Raw genomic sequence first — 16,156 nt, 5'->3', positions numbered from 1 at the left:
GTCCTTTTCATTAGTCATTATATTTGAATTTGCACATCATGTGGACAAGGGTCTTTGTCTACTTCAACTCCATCAGGGTCTTTAAGTGAACTGAAACCATTTTAGAAATTCCACATCCACATCTCAATACCAGTCAGGTTGCTGAGGTCAAGCCTCCTGAAATTCAAAATGATTAAAAGATGATTTGAAAAGCTTTTCACAAGCAAAGTTGCACCTTTATTTTATACATATCTAACATGTGCTTGAATCTTGAAAAGGCTGGAGCATTCCTGAAAGATGTGCATATCTCCTTTATTTCTGTTGTGTCAACTTATTTTATGCATATTTGTATACACCCATAGGCCATGGCTGTCTTTACCTGTGATCATTCAAGGTTATATGGGTAGACAGGCCCGAGAGCTGCATGTGCTGTTGAGAGAAGCATTCAGTAAAATACTAATGCTTGAAAGACGAAAGAGACAAAAAAAAAAAAAACGAAGTATTACAAACATGGAGTTTCTTGCCATTACTATTACAATCCAAGCACGTCTTGTTAAGTGTTTTTTTGTGCACAAAACAGCTATCAGCTATACGTTATTGTTCAAAATTCAGTAAGTCAGTAAGCTTTGTTGTTGGAAAGTAGTCAGTAAGTTTCGTTGTTTTTGTTTTGTTCTGAAAGAAATTACTTCAGCACTTTTACATTTTTACAAAAAATATATTTTAAATAAATGCTTTTTTTATTCTATTAATCAAAGAATATTAAAAAATGTGTCATGTTTTCACCAAAAATATTAGGCAGTTTTCAAAACTGATAATAAAAACTGGCATTTTAAATTCTATTAAAAAGTTATCTTCAAATGTTAACAATATTTCACAATATTACTTTTACTGTATTTTTAATCCAAATAAATGCAGCCTTGATGATCATAAGAGCATAAATATTAAATATTTTACTGACCACAAACGTTAGACCAGTGGTTTATTTACTATACACTAATTCAAATTCCACATTAATTAGATGCTGCTACAAAACAAGTTATCACTTAACCAAAACACTAATCACAATAACATTAGGCCTTTTTCACAACGAACGCATAAGAAAAGCAATTGTGTATCTAAAACAGCCGATTCATGCTGCTCTATACAGAAAATAAAATGATTTCTGTGCTACTGTATTGCTAATTTTCTTTAATATCAACCATACATCACAATCATGGGTTCTCCATTGAGAATTATTACAACTTAATGGTGACAAAACGTCATTTATGAGAAAATATGTAACATGAGAAGTGGAATCACATTATTAATCTCCACAGAATGACACTAACCCCCAAACTGGAGCTATAAACTAATTGAATCAGCTGTGATTCTGTCAGTCACTATGTATGCATGGAGCCCAACAAATGTCTACAAACAACAGGAGAGTAGTTTACTGAAGTAGTTTATGTCGCTTTAAACAGTGTATCACAAAAAAATGTTGTGAAAAGTAGGTTTAAAATGCATTTTCTGCCGAGTTTACTTTAGTACAAGCAGTAAAAGGCCCAGCACCAAAACACACATGTACAGTACGCTCCTGGTAGACAGAACCACTTTGCTAGCAGCGTGAATACTGTAACCTATTAACATTGATGCAAAAATAAATACGAGCTGCTTTCACGTGCATCAGCTGTTAAGAGACTGTTGAAAGAAAATCTAAAGGTCAAATGGTTGTGAGCATTTATTTATAATGTGTGAGTAAAGTGACTCATATTCATGCGAGCTCAGTGTCTGGAGCCCAGTCTCGCACGGTTCAGAAGCTTAGTCATCAATGGACATGGCTCAAAATAATCTTGTTTTATCATTTACACAGGCGGAAACCTCATGGGGGACCTCTTTCAATTGCGGATGGACATTGTTTGCAATGAAAGGATCGCAACATTGATCCAGATGAAGGAAATGAATGAGTCTCGATTGAGAAGTTGCCCCGGCTCTGAGACACACAGCTACCAGCAGTGACAGGCAATGGGAGCTTGTTTTAGATGCATTATCCCCTTTAGAGCGTGGGGCGTTTTCACAAGTACACACACACACGGAGGAATACCGCTGCATGATTTATAAAGGGGCAGATGTGGTTGTTTTCTCCTCTTCCCCTAAAAGCAAGATTCCTCTGCGGGTGTCAGCGGAAGCTCAGTAAAGACACACAGAAAAACACTCTTTCAAAATATGCACAAACATCAGGGTTGGGCAAAATTCGGAATTTGAGAATACGCTTTCAATTTATGAATGTACATTTCAAACGAATTGGCAACACCCCATAGGACGTGTGACAGGAAGAAGAATTTACTGAATTAAAATTCTAATTTGGTTCAACCCAACAACAACAGATAACTCAGGAGTTCTCTTTAGCTGCCTTCTGGGAAAATGATGATAATAATAACAAATAAATAATAGAGTAAGAGAGTAAATTCTTCCACAACGGTCCATAGAATTAACATAATTTAACATAAATGTCTATAGGTAGCATATTAAACATTGTCTATTTATATAATGTTTCTGGAAATACACCATATGTTGCTTTATTTTATTAGCCTATGTATTTTTAAACACAACACTTTATTGTAATTATGAATTCCTTTAGAATTCCGCATTTCTAGTTTGAGCAGTTACAATTTCAATTGGCTTAATTCACTGAGAAGCAGAACTGGAATTTAAAATACATTCTCAATTCAATTCTGAATGGTGCATTAACCCTAAACAAGTGCATTTATGCACACTCACAATCCAAAATATCCTTTACAATGACATCTAGTATTTTAGTAATCCATTAAGGCTGCCGAATACTGCTGTGAATTAATTGTGAGACCCTTGTTTTGTAAAATATCGATGCCAAATAAATGGGAATTAAAAATTTAGAGAGATTAAGCAGTGTAACAGAGATAGAAAGAGCATAAGAGACAAGATCGGATGAAAAATCCCATCTCCATAAGTATACGAGAACAAAATTGCTATGAACAGAAACAAGAGGAGAGAGATGAACAACAGAAACTGTGGACCTTGCATGTTTCAAACAATGAAGTAACATTGAAACGCTGAGGTTTTGATCTGTGTTTTCTGATCATGCAGTGTTAGGGAACAACTAAAAGCAGCAACAGAAAAAAAAATGGCTCAGATTAAATCACTGGATAGTTATCTATTTAAAAAATATACTGGCCCATAAGCATCTTCAGTGTGGTTGGCTACTTTTTGTTAGTAGCGTGTGGTGTTTGCTCCTTGTAGCAAGAAATGTTGCTACAGCTTTGAAGTGCAAGTCAGTGCAACAACCGGACAGCCTCAAATCCAACAGACCATGCTTTTATTAAAATCCCCAGAACGAAACCATAAATTATTGACATTAGGTTTTATATAGAGCATTTTAGACCATTAGCGTAAAAGGCTTTAAGGCAACCACAATGGAAGAGCTTTAAAAAAGTCATTTTTTTAGGAATGGCACAAGCAACGTTTTCCTGTTGATTAAACCAGTTTAAATGCACTGTTTAAGTAGTACTGCTGAATATTTTAGAAGGGACTCTACTATTACGACACCATTCATTTGTCTGCACACTTTTTTTTTTTTTATAATAAATTAAATAACAAGGTATTTTCAGCTTGACATTAACAGTCTTTTTTTTAAAGGCATGTAGGATATTTAAACAATGTTGGCTTACAAGTAGAAAAAAAAAAAATCTGTAAATGATAAAAGAGCAGGGTGGGGGCAGCAAACTGATGATTCTCTAGAGCTGTAAATCAGCACAAGTCAGACAATTAAACAAAATGTTGCCTGACCTACTGTTTCTAAGCAGAAGAGAACCAAAAGGTTTTCATATTTTTGAGGAGATATTTTTCTAAAGAGTCAAAGAGTGGTACTTGCGAGTGCAAAAGTCACCGTCACTATGCAAGTGTGTTGTGTGTGGCTGCCGTGGCATTGTTATGTGGTTGCTAATGTGATCTGAGTGTTTTCTAGAATGGTGCAATGCGGTTGCTAGGGTGGGTAGTGGGTGGTTGATTACTGGCCTAAGTTAAAAGAAGCCAGTCCCACATGACTATGATATTCTGGTCTCTGACATGGCTCACATCCCTTCTCCATTTTCACTGCTTTAACATTACCTAGGCCAAAATTATACAATTAATACTGTAAGAAAAACACCCTTGTGAAAAAGTTCACTTTAGAATACTTTTTAAAAGAGTCCTTATTACAGAAATAACATCATTTAAAAGAATATACAAGAGCAAACTAAATGTAATATTCTCGGACACTCGCATGTTAATTGTGTTTTGTGTGTTACAACTTTTTTGGTTGCATTTTATTTCACAGTATGTGCACTTACCTGTACTTACAGTGAACTAACCTAAGAAATGACCTGATGATAAAAAGTTAACTATATGGGTTAGGTTTAGGTTCAGGGTTAATACCTAAGTTATTACCCAGTTATTGTAAATATTATAAAAGGTACATAAGTAGGTGTGGGAAAGGGCTGTAAAATAAAGTATTACTGCTTTTTGGTCCACTTAGATATATATTGATTTGGGATTTAATAAGGTAAATAGGTAAATTAACTTAGATTTAAATATGTATGTTATTGTAATTATAAAACCTTCCTAATCATCGGGAAGAAGGAGGCGGGAACCGGCGGACAATCAACTGAAGACTGTAATTACAAAAATAAACACAAAACACCGCATCAGCCCCTCACAGACGACTGATGCGCACAAATAAAAAGCAAACATAAAATAAAGCCCAGGCCTGGTCCTCGTCCACACTGTCGTCACTCTTTAGTACAATTAAGTGCACTTCTTTTTTCACAACGGTAGGCTATGCATTTTATCTATAAATCTTATGCAACCATGGTTTATTTGAGAATGTTCTGAAGAACACTCCAAAGTTTGGTCTTGGCGTTACTGGCAGTTCAGGAAAGTTTTAAGATTCTCATCCGCTTGCTGAAATTTCTTTCTGTGCAAAGAATAATGAGGCATCTGTTTATTATCATAACAGACGTTCTTTAAACTTTCAAACAGTCATCACATTTACTTTTAAGATACTTAGAACAGCATTAAACCATTTTCAACTATCAGGGTCTAATTCTAAAACACAGCTTGCTTATTTCCAGTGCTCATAAACACACACGCACACACACAGTGATATCGGGGAAAACAGGCAGAGGACCAAAGCAGGCTACCACAGCTTGAGACAGATGTCCCCTAGGGATACAAGATAGAGACGAGCCGAAAAAAAGAAGAAAAAAAACAAACGAGCTCCTACAGTGGAACATGAGCTCCAGATGCTTGTGCTACTCCACCAAGAGTCCAGCTTAATGTAGGGCCCTTTACTGGCCCCGTCCCAAGAGAGAACTTCTGTCTAACCACCGACGGCCCTCTCCAGATGCTTGAAAGAGAACAGCGTGAGCACAATGGGTGCCAGAGAGACGACGGGAAACATACTTGAAAGAATAACATCTTTGGGGGGATTTAGTGTTAGAAGAATGGGGTACTCAAATGAAGGGGGCATAATAATATTACACAAATACGGTGCAACCATTTCCAACCATGGGTGAGGATAAACAGGAAGCGCAGATGAATATTCATAGGTAATTATTTGGATGAATGGATAAATGAGGAGGTGGGTGTTTGGATGGATGAATGCAAGGACAGACGGACTCACCGGGTCTTCCTTTCCGGTCCAGAGTGGCCTTGCCAGCGTTCACAGAGCAATAGAGAAATCCATCCATAAAAGACGGAACATCAGCCGAAAAACTGCTGTCAAATACTGCTTCCAGCTTAGGAAAATCTATAGAGAAAAAAAAACAGTGAGAGATTAAAAAGAAAAAGGAGAACAGCTGATTAGGAATAATCCTATAATGTGGTGAGGACGAGAAATGCTGTTTATATGGAGATCAATCGCATTATATGCAAACGCAGCTCGCTATTCCTGCTGCTTTCAAGTGAAATTCAAAGTTTTTAAAAACTATTTACTTCAGAAGCTTCTTGATAACCAGTCAGTCTTCATGCAAGGTGTCAAACAGCTTTTAACAGCTACATTTCATCCATTTGAATATGTTTATTTCTCATTTTCCAAGGTTATTTATTTAGTGGGCTTGTAAAACTTCCATTCAAACAGAAGCTCAAGGTTAGAATTTGACTCTGCTGCCTTCGTTCTGCTCTACCTCTTCAACTGCTCTCCCTATTTGCCTCCTTCCCTTTTAACTCGTTTTTCAGCCAACTACCTTATCACGTACTGATTCAATTAGCCACTATGCTCAGGTTCAATTTTCCTCGGAAAGGCCGGCAGTACAGATGAGATTTTATCACACATTTCCAGTCGCCAACATGGAGAAAGTTCAAATAACTTTAATTGAAAAGCCTTTTAATTGAGGGATCTTTCCATCCATCCATCTCTTCCCTCCAGCTACTGATACTCCTCCGTTCGAACGAGAAGGATTAAAAGTGATAATGAGATAGGACGGAGGGAAGTCCAATTTGGCGATCTCTGCACACATGCCTCCAAAATGTATGCATATGTGTATGTTTCCACTAGACTATAGTAATCGGAGAGAAACAATAGAACTTGTTGCAAGGTAACGTGTGTGTATGTGTGTAAGATGATGACTGAATTATCTGACTGAGAATCACATTTACAAGCCATTAAGTTAATGAGGCCATAGCTCCACACAGATTCAGAGGTTACGCAAATGTTGTCCTGCTGTTGTTACGATGTCAGTAAGCTTAACAAAACATTGGCAGAACACTGTAAAACATTTTTTTTTTTGCTTTGCTGATTGGAGGATAGCTTAATTAGGATCGTTGGCACACTTCCTGTAAAGTCCCCAAATGAGCAATGTAATGACACACACACAATCTACAGCTAATTATAGACACTTTCAGGGGCAATGCCGTCTTGAGGTAAGGATTTGTGTGCGTGTGTGTGTGTGTGTGTGTGTGTGTGTGTGTGTGTTAAAGTCGTCCATTAGCATGTGAGAAATGCCTGAAAATTTGGCTGAACACCAGATGCTCTGTATTTAAATGCAAAACAGTAAAACATAAAACATAAAACTGTTATTTATGGAGCCAGCAAGGTTTTTATTTTCATATAAAAGAAATTAAATTAATCTGTTTTTTGTTCTGTTTTTTGTTTTTTTTGCATTCTGCAAGGATGCATTAAATTGAAGTGGCAAAGATGACATTAATAATGTTACAAAAATATATATTTTAAATAAAAACTAAATTGACTTTTTATTCATCAAAGAATACAAAGAAAAACTGTTTCCATACAAATATTAAGCGGCACAACATTTTTCAACATTGCTAATTATATGAAATGTTTTGCACAAAATCAGCATATTATAATTATTTTTAAAGTTTCATATTAAATGGCTGTTGAAAATTCAGCTTTGCCATCACTGGAATGAATTAGATTTTAAAATATATTTTAAAAATGAAAGTGGTCATTTGAAATTGTTATATTTCGCAATATTACTGTTTTTACTGTATGTAGTTTACATCTCATTATCTGCATTCAATATTGTTTTATACAAAGTTTTACACAGTGTCATGCATATTTTATAGCATGTTCACTTCTGATACAACTTCATCTCCTTTTCCATCAAGAATGGAACCAATCCTGGTTGAAAGAAGTCTCTCACATTCACCAAGGCTGCAGAAATTTGATCGAACATACTGTAAAAACTGAATTATTGCTAAATAGTATTTCAATTGTAAATATTTATTAAATATTAATACACTTTAAAATGTAACTTATTTCTGTGATGGCAAAGCTGAATTTTGTATTATTATTAAGTGTCACAATCCTTCAGAAATCATTCTAATATCCTGCTTAACATTTGTGGAAACAGTGATACACTTTTCTGGAATCTTTAATGAATAGAAAGTTTTTGTGTGTGTGTGTGTGTGTGTGTGTGTTTGTATTTGTCTATGACAGGACAGTAGAGATATGACAGGAAGTGAGTGGGAGAGAGAGATGGTTGGTTGGGAACGGGAAAGGTCCATGAGGCAGGTGTCGACAAGAACAGAATTGATTTGAAACAGAAATGCTTTGTAACACCATAAATGTTGCTACTTATATTTTTGATCAATTTACTGTGACCTTGCTGAATAAAAGTATTACTTTCTTACAAAAAACAAAAACTAAATAAACAAATGTTACTGCCACTGAACAATGGAAAGGTAGTGTATATGCGGTGGCATGCATTTCAAGGGATATTGCAAAGAACGGCAACATGATGAAGTGACAGTTTCTATAGCACGCACACACACCTGTGAGCTTGTTGTGGTAGAGAAACTCCATCTGCAGCCTCTGGCCCGCTTTCTGAGCCAGAAGATATGGGGTGGAGTACTGAGGGTCACCGGTTGCACACATCACATCCGCCCCGCTGAAAACCAGGGCCATGGTTTGCAGGATGTCAGGGAGAACCACTGTTGCACACAGCGCCTTCGGACACACACACACACACACACAACAAAACACGTTGCATGAACACAACTGGGCATCAGTAATGGGATAAGCACAGCAGCACGCAAAGACTACACTGAAACTGACAGCACATGATGAATTAACTAACAACATTGTCAAAGCACCACTCCTTTTGCGGCTATGAAAAGCAAACATTTGTTGCATGCAGCTTTACTTGGAACCTTGGTATGGAATAACATTGACATTGACAGGAAGCGAGGCATCCAAAGAAAGAATGCAGTCAGTCCAATTAAAAAGAGATGGAGGGGGAAAGAGTCAATAAATACAATAGTGTGTCTCTGAGAGAGCGAGAGAGAGAGTGTTAGCGGGAGTAATTCAGTCGAACACTGCTTTCATCTAAAACAGTCCGATCCAGCCAAGCTATCGATCCCGCTCAAACAAGCTAGATCCGCTTGAGAACAAGGACACTGAGACAGTAAACCACACACATACACATATATGTACAGAAGAATCAGAACGTATCTACTATCAACTAGTGAAAAGTATTATATCATTTCAAATTATTTTCTTATTTATTGTAAAAATGTTAAAGTACGATTCTTTTTAGGAAATCTCTTTTATTAACCAAGGAGGCATTTAAATAAACTTTTAAACTTTAACAAAACATTATTTCAAATAAATGGTGTTCTTCTGAATGATTCATTGAAGAATCCTGAAAATCATATAAAATCGTTACTATAAAAATATTATGCAGCACAACAACAGTGTTTCAACACTGATACTAATAAGACTGTTTCGTGAGCACCAAATCAGTATATTCTAATGATTTCTGAAGGATCGTGTGACACTGAAGACTGGAGTAATGACTGCTGAAAATGTAGCTTTGCCATGACAGAAATAAATTACATTTTAAAGCAGAGTCTTATGCTCACCAAAAAAAAAAAAGAAAAAAATATTTTTTTGTACAAATCTTGTCAACCCCAAACTTTTGATTGATAGTATATGTTATGAGCATAACAATGAGTAAAAAGCTGAACTGGAAAAATAAATAAATAACATGAATATCAGAACATTTCTTTCTTTTGGTTTGTCTCGTTTTAAATCACAGCAACACTTGACTTGCTTTAACTCCACAAGTTTTATGCCATCCTGATGATCATGTTCTCCAGCAAGATATGAGATGTATGCACTGTGACAGTTTCTTACCTGATGACAATAATGAAAATACTACATTTAATTTAGACAAATAATAAAGTAAAAAATAATTAACTATTTTCTATCCTAACTTTTATTTGCTGTGTATTTATTTTTTGTACTAGATTAAAAAGCATAAAACAACAGTTCCCTTTCATTTGGTGTCTAGGTGACCTTATAATGTTCTTCCAATGACAAAAATCCCAAGTGTGTCCCTTAGCGCGCACGTGTGTGTGTGTGCGTGAGTGTGTGTGTGTGTGTGTGTGTGTGTGTGTGTGTGTGGGTGGGTGTGTGTATACACACATGTTCTCTAGGTCACATTTTCTAAAGAGACTTTCTGGAGGTTGTTGACTATAATCCTGATAAACCACACACATATAAATACTCTACAAATACAACATCATTATTAATTGTGCCACTGACGGCAAAGACTGAAATAAAATTCAGCAGCCATCATTCTAATCTTCAGTGTCACATGGTCCTTCAGAAATAATTCTAATATACTGATTTGATGCTCCAGAAACATCACTTATTATTATTGAAATAAAATATTTTTGTGGAATCTGGCATATTTTTACAGCAGTCTTTGATGAACAGAAAGTTCAAAAGAACAGCCTTTATTAATTAACATTTTTTGCAACCTTCTAAATGTCTTTACTGTCACTTCTTGATGAAATGTATGTGCGTGTGATGCCATTAACTAAGATGCTTTCTTTTCTATGAAATGCCATTAAGATCTTTCGTGGTGGAGAATTCTATCACACTGAGCAAATTATAATTCTCATCTGCTAAATCTGCATTTGAACATTCATTTTCACATTAATTTGCATGTTTATTAATCAGTTCAACTTTGGCTGCATGGTGATCCCAACAATGTAAGCACTTTCAGGTTTTTACTTTTTTTTTTAAAAAAGAACTTCTTCTGAATTGTTGTTAAATCTCATAAACCCAAAACCACTGCCTGCCTGCCAGGCTGACTACTGCTCGAAACTTCATGCTCAACGAAAGTATCAGACAGGAACTAAAATGAAAACTTTAAGACATATATCACATCAGGGCTTAAACAAAAACTTTGAGATCAGGAAGGATTTTTCTGGAACATTTTGTTTGTGTCTGTCCCAGATGTACCCTTCCATTTATAATCTAATCTCACCTCTATATGTACCTGCACTATATTCTTTATCTTCCTCTCACTCTCTTTGTCTCTCTCTGACACAAACGCACACCACCATATAACTTTTTCAGAAGAACCCCTGAAAACTCCCCAGTGCTGCTCTCATCTCACACGCACGTAATCCACCGTTCCAATCCTCTCGCTCCCTCTCTTTTGCCCACCCCCCTCCAGAAAACAAAAGCAGGCTTGATCTGTTTTAGTGCTGACGGTAAGGAAAAACTGCATCTTTTGGCTTAGGAAAGAGTAATGTGGACAAACTCAGTAAGAACAATCAACACAAACACACACACACACACACAAATACAGCATAATTATGAATTATGCACAGGAAATTCATCAATTCAATATGCACATTAAATTTCTTTAACATACTTAGTTTTGCGACTGTAACTTTACACCACTTTGATTGCAGAAGCAATATTTAGTGCTATGCAAAAAAGATCCAAAGCAGAATCTTTATTTTAACAAAACTATGGCAACCAGCGCTTAAAATTGATGAGAGCCAGTTACCATGGTAACCCTAATTTACACCTGGGCTACCAGGTGAGCCAGAGCAACAACAGATGCGCGCGCACACACACACACAGAGAGAGACCAACACATCCAGCCCTAATGGGCCTTTTAATGAGGTAGAACAAAAATAACACAAAGCCAAAAGCCAACGTTAGCACACAGGCTCTCTTACACACACCTTGTTGAGCTCCTCTTGAGTGTTTAGACCTTCTAGAACTTTCTTGTACTTTCTCTTTATGTACTTCCTGCGAATAAAGGATGCACGCTGCTCCAGTGACGGCTGCATGCAAAGCTCCTCCTCTGGGGGAAGATTTGCTTCCCAGAAGCTGTTGGAATTCTTATTTCCAACGTCTAAAAACAGCTAAAGAGAGGGACAGACCGTGAGGACAATGTATTACACAAGGAAGTTAGATCACCCAAAAATGAAATGACTGCACTTACACTCTCCTTCATGTCATTCTACACCCAGATTTTTTTGCTCGAAAAACACACTAAGGTATTTTTGATGAAACATTTCCATTCCAATGGACTTTCAATGGAGGGACAGAAATCTCTCAGGTTTCATTCAAAATATCAATAACACTTTAAGTATAGAAATCAATTCTTACTATAGTTTTTTATTAGCATGCCTATTTTTTACATTACAGTACTTATAAAGCACATATTCTGCATGATCTCTAATCCTAACCAATACCTACTGTAAACTTACTAACTATTAATAAGCAACAACTTAGGGGTTTATTACAACAACTTATTATATTATCACTTAGGGTTAATGGCTTGTTAATGGCGAGAATTGGACCTAAAAATAAAGTGTGACTGAAACATCTTCCTTTGTTCTTAAGGCTTTGGAATGACATCAGGACGAGTAACTGTAAATCAATCAATCTTTTCATCTTTGGAAGAACTATTCCTTTAAAATCAATATGTAAGATGTGACTGCCACAACAGATCTGTACCTCAATGAGCTCGTTGGTCCATATGCTGCTGTCTAGCTTCATACTGCGGACCTTTGAGATCCCAGGACCCAGGAATCGATGCTGACCTGGAAACAGATACTGATCTGAACTATTCACATCTAAACCAGGCAGTGTTAATTTAATAGTCAAAACTTCCTGTTAACTAAAAGTGTCCTGCTTAACCCCAAACTAAGCACAACTTCACACTAAATGATATAAAGCGTCGACTTGTATGACACACATACAGACAGAGTCACACTCATTATCCATTTCATCATATCCTTCCCAAGCACTCTTTTCTCCAGCCTGCCACAGCTATAATTGCAAATGAAAGGCGCGAAAAAGCCATTAATTGCTAATGAATCATAAGTAATTAATTGTGTTTGTTGGTCTGCGCATTTATTTAGCTGAACTCCAGGCACCGTCGTAGTCGTTGTTTATGCGAGAAACAGATGAATTAAACATGGCAGGGAGAAACACATATTTGAATATGGAGTGTGTGATTTTCCGGCATAATTAGAAGCATTATAGAGTGCCATCAAAGATCATTAGAGCCGCCTGAGAGCCGACGGGACTAAAGATGCTTTGTGTATGTGTTAGTGTGTGTGCATTAAGGGCACTCGTTAAGGGTTTTGTAGTGCCATTTAAGAAAACTTCTAAGACAGGAAAGTACCTTAAACACAGCCTTTGCTTCAATGAAACCTTATTTAAAGCATCAAAAGAGAACAAACCATTAGAAAGGTGGAGAAACTAGTGAAAGAAAGGAAGAGTGAAAAAATGGGCATAGCGGGAGTATCTATGGTAACCGTAGCCTCACTTGAGAAATGTCTCCAATCACAGAGTTCGATTTAAAGAGCTTATTGCAATTACACGAGTAAAGAATCAGACAAACCCGAATATGTGTCACACAGCCAGGGATGCTGATTGATGTCAAAGTGTGTTGGAAGATGAAAAAAAGATGGGGCAAAAAAAACAGAAGTGAATGAAGGGAAAAAAAGAAGTGGAAACGTTAGATAAGTATTATTAATGTGAAGCTAGATCGTGAGAAAGAGGAAGTCACTTCACCTGTCTCCCACTGAAGACAATTTGCTCTCATTTAATCGTTAGCTGTTCGTTATATTCCCAGTATTTCGCTCTCGCTCTCCTAATTGTCGGCTGCAGAAGCACAGCTAATTAAAGTGTCTGTGCCATAGATCCCATGAAAGTTGTGGTGCACATTTAGGGAAAGTGTTTCCCCACTCATTGGCTTATTCAGCAGCCATCTGCACATGTTCAGCCACTGGTTCCTCTTGTATTGTGACCTTATTGTGGCGTAACTAAAATAATTAGTTAATTTATGGCACTGGAGGGTGGCCACAATAATCTAAGCAACCACAATAGGGAAGGAGAACAGAGGAACTGTCTGAGGAGAGATTGAGTATGATGGCTATGAAGAACATATAAGGCCCAATCATACACCCAGCGCAAAGTGATGCAAGGTGCAGCGCAAGTGTGTTTGCTAGTTTAAGTACGGCGCCGTTCGCATATTCCCGTCCAGCGTCACGTCGTTTAATAAGCAAATGCATTTGCACCCATTTGTGCACCCATGGGCATGCTGGTCTAAAAAAGAGGTGTGTTCAGACGCACTGCTCGTGCATTGCTATTTTAAGGAGCTGAAAATAGACTGCGCCATAGACCAACTCAAACCTGGTCTAAAGTCTAAAGTCAATGGCGCAATATTTCTTTTTTTATTTAAAGAGCGCATTGGTAGAAAATGGGTCAACAGTTCCGCCAACAAATTCCGCTATTTAAATAGCGATCTGCCATGGCGCGAGCGCATCTCGCTCTTAAAGGGAATGGGAGATGACACTCTGATTGGTTTATTGAATGTTACACCCATTACTTATTAAGAGAATAGGGACAACCCATTCTAAAAAATCCCAGGTGCACGGACCGTTTTTCCGTCATTAAAATAGCAAAAGTGGATTTGGCATGCCCTGAGAGCACCTGCGCCATGCGCTTTACACTTTGCATTTAGACCGTTAAAATAGGGCCCATAGTCTGTACCTGTAAAAAAAACAAATAATGACGCAATAACTGTTCCTTACCAAACGTTTGTCTTTTTTTCAGCGACAAGTTGTTTATCTATCCACGCTAAACTGTGGTGTAATGTGAATCAATATTCTTTTTACAGTAAGTGATATAATATATCCAGTAACAATTTTGGGGTCAATAAAATTTTAATTTGTTGCTTGAAAGAAGTCACTTATGATCACCAATGCAGCATTTATTTGATCAAAAATACAGCAAAAACAGAAAAATTATGAAGAAATATTATTATTTTATTATTATTATTATTATTATTATATTATTATTTTTATAAATGAATAAATGAATTTTTAGCAGACTTTTCTCCAGTCTTCTGTGTCACATGATCCTACAGAAATCATTTGAATACTCTAAATTGGTGATTGATATTTTTATTTACTTAAAACATGTTCAAAAGCAAAACTCTTTGTTTTATTTTGATAAGCTTAATAAAACTATTAATTTCTTTAAGAACAAAATCCTACTGATCCTTTTCAACAGAAGACAAAGGAACCAAGTAAACTTTTATTGCTTTGTGCTTTAAAGTGTGTGGTTAAGACATTTTGTGTTTCATGTTCCTTTCCTGTTGTGTCTGTTCTTGATCTGTTCTTTGTGTTCATAACTGTTTCTTACCAGCACAATTCTTGCAGATGACCACACACAGGTTGATGGAGGCCCATTCTGGGTCAGGAGCCTGACAATCAGCGCACTTCCTGTTGGACCTGTTGAACCAAACCTTCTCCAGCACCTCATAATTACACAACGTCTCTACGATGGACTCCTGAACTGCTTCTATCCATTCCTCTCTCTCACGCTCAGACTCCACTGTGAAACTGAAACAAATGATACATACATACACTTTATCAGACTGATTATAGATTAATAATTACAGTAAATAATCTAGTCATTTTTAAAGGAATTTCAGGAATTTTTCTTGTGAGGGTGAAAGATTACCCCAAACAGATTTCACATTGGATTCAGTTAGTAACATGAATTTGCACAAATAGTATTGATGAGACTTTTATGGTGCTTCATTTTTGAAGCTTAAAAGCATTCATTGTTATTGCATGGAAAAAAGCGATTAACGCATTTTTCAGAATGTCTACTTTTGTCTTCCATGAAAGCAATAAAGTCCTATAGGTTTGGAACGATATGAGGGTTAGTAAATTAAAGGATCCACATTTTTGGGTAAACTATCCCTTTAAGTTGAAGCCCAAATATGTTACTGTCAAATTTTAAGACAGCCCGAATGCCTTAACATTAGCTCTCTAAGCAATGACTCACATATGACTTGTCGGTGTGTGTGCATAAATTATTTTTTTTAAACATAAAACTCAAAGTTCTATTTAAGTTCAACCTGGCTTAAAACCCAGCAGTTTGAGTCCCACTGGGCCCAGGTCAAGTACCAGACAAATAACAATTGTGAACACCATTTTTAAATGTTCATTATTGCATTCTGATTGGCAGTGATGAGGCACAGTGCAGCCCAAATGTAAAAACCAGTAATAGCTCCGAATCTGCTTTCCATTTCCATTATGAACCCCTCTGCGCCCATTATTTTAAATGAGCACAGAGACCTTGATACGTCATTTCTGAGAAAAATTCCAATTATTTTGCCAACAACTAATACTAAATAGTCGTCCGGCCTTATATCGCTCAGCGTTTAGAACGCGACTACAAACAGATCAATATTCTGTCCTGTCCACAAAAACAAAGCTAGGAGATAAAGAGGAAAAATCTTTAACAACGCGCAGAAAGAGAGCGATAGCTTTTCATTGTTTGTTGTTGTTATTGTTGTGTCTTGTTTTTAGCAGGGGAACTGCATGAGCC

General features: G+C 36.7%; 1 protein-coding gene across 3 annotated transcripts in view; it reads right to left on the bottom strand.

Annotated features, from left to right (window-relative positions):
- Window positions 1–16,156, bottom strand: part of LOC127961794 (arf-GAP with Rho-GAP domain, ANK repeat and PH domain-containing protein 2) — a 78,966-nt gene that overhangs the window by 28,162 nt on the left and 34,648 nt on the right. For all 3 annotated transcript variants that reach the window (XM_052561050.1, XM_052561051.1, XM_052561052.1), the window contains exons 11-15: window positions 14,960–15,159; window positions 12,260–12,345; window positions 11,479–11,661; window positions 8,263–8,437; window positions 5,654–5,779 (exon numbers count right to left, since the gene is read on the bottom strand). In XM_052561050.1, coding sequence (XP_052417010.1) covers window positions 5,654–5,779; window positions 8,263–8,437; window positions 11,479–11,661; window positions 12,260–12,345; window positions 14,960–15,159 — 770 coding nt within the window. The remainder of the gene's footprint in view (window positions 1–5,653; window positions 5,780–8,262; window positions 8,438–11,478; window positions 11,662–12,259; window positions 12,346–14,959; window positions 15,160–16,156) is intronic.

The sequence above is a fragment of the Carassius gibelio genome, chromosome B7 (assembly GCF_023724105.1).
Source record: "Carassius gibelio isolate Cgi1373 ecotype wild population from Czech Republic chromosome B7, carGib1.2-hapl.c, whole genome shotgun sequence".
Taxonomy (NCBI): Eukaryota; Metazoa; Chordata; class Actinopteri; order Cypriniformes; family Cyprinidae; genus Carassius; species Carassius gibelio.
The sequence above is the reverse complement of the archived record's forward strand: the minus strand, read 5'-3'. Positions and strand labels throughout refer to the sequence as shown.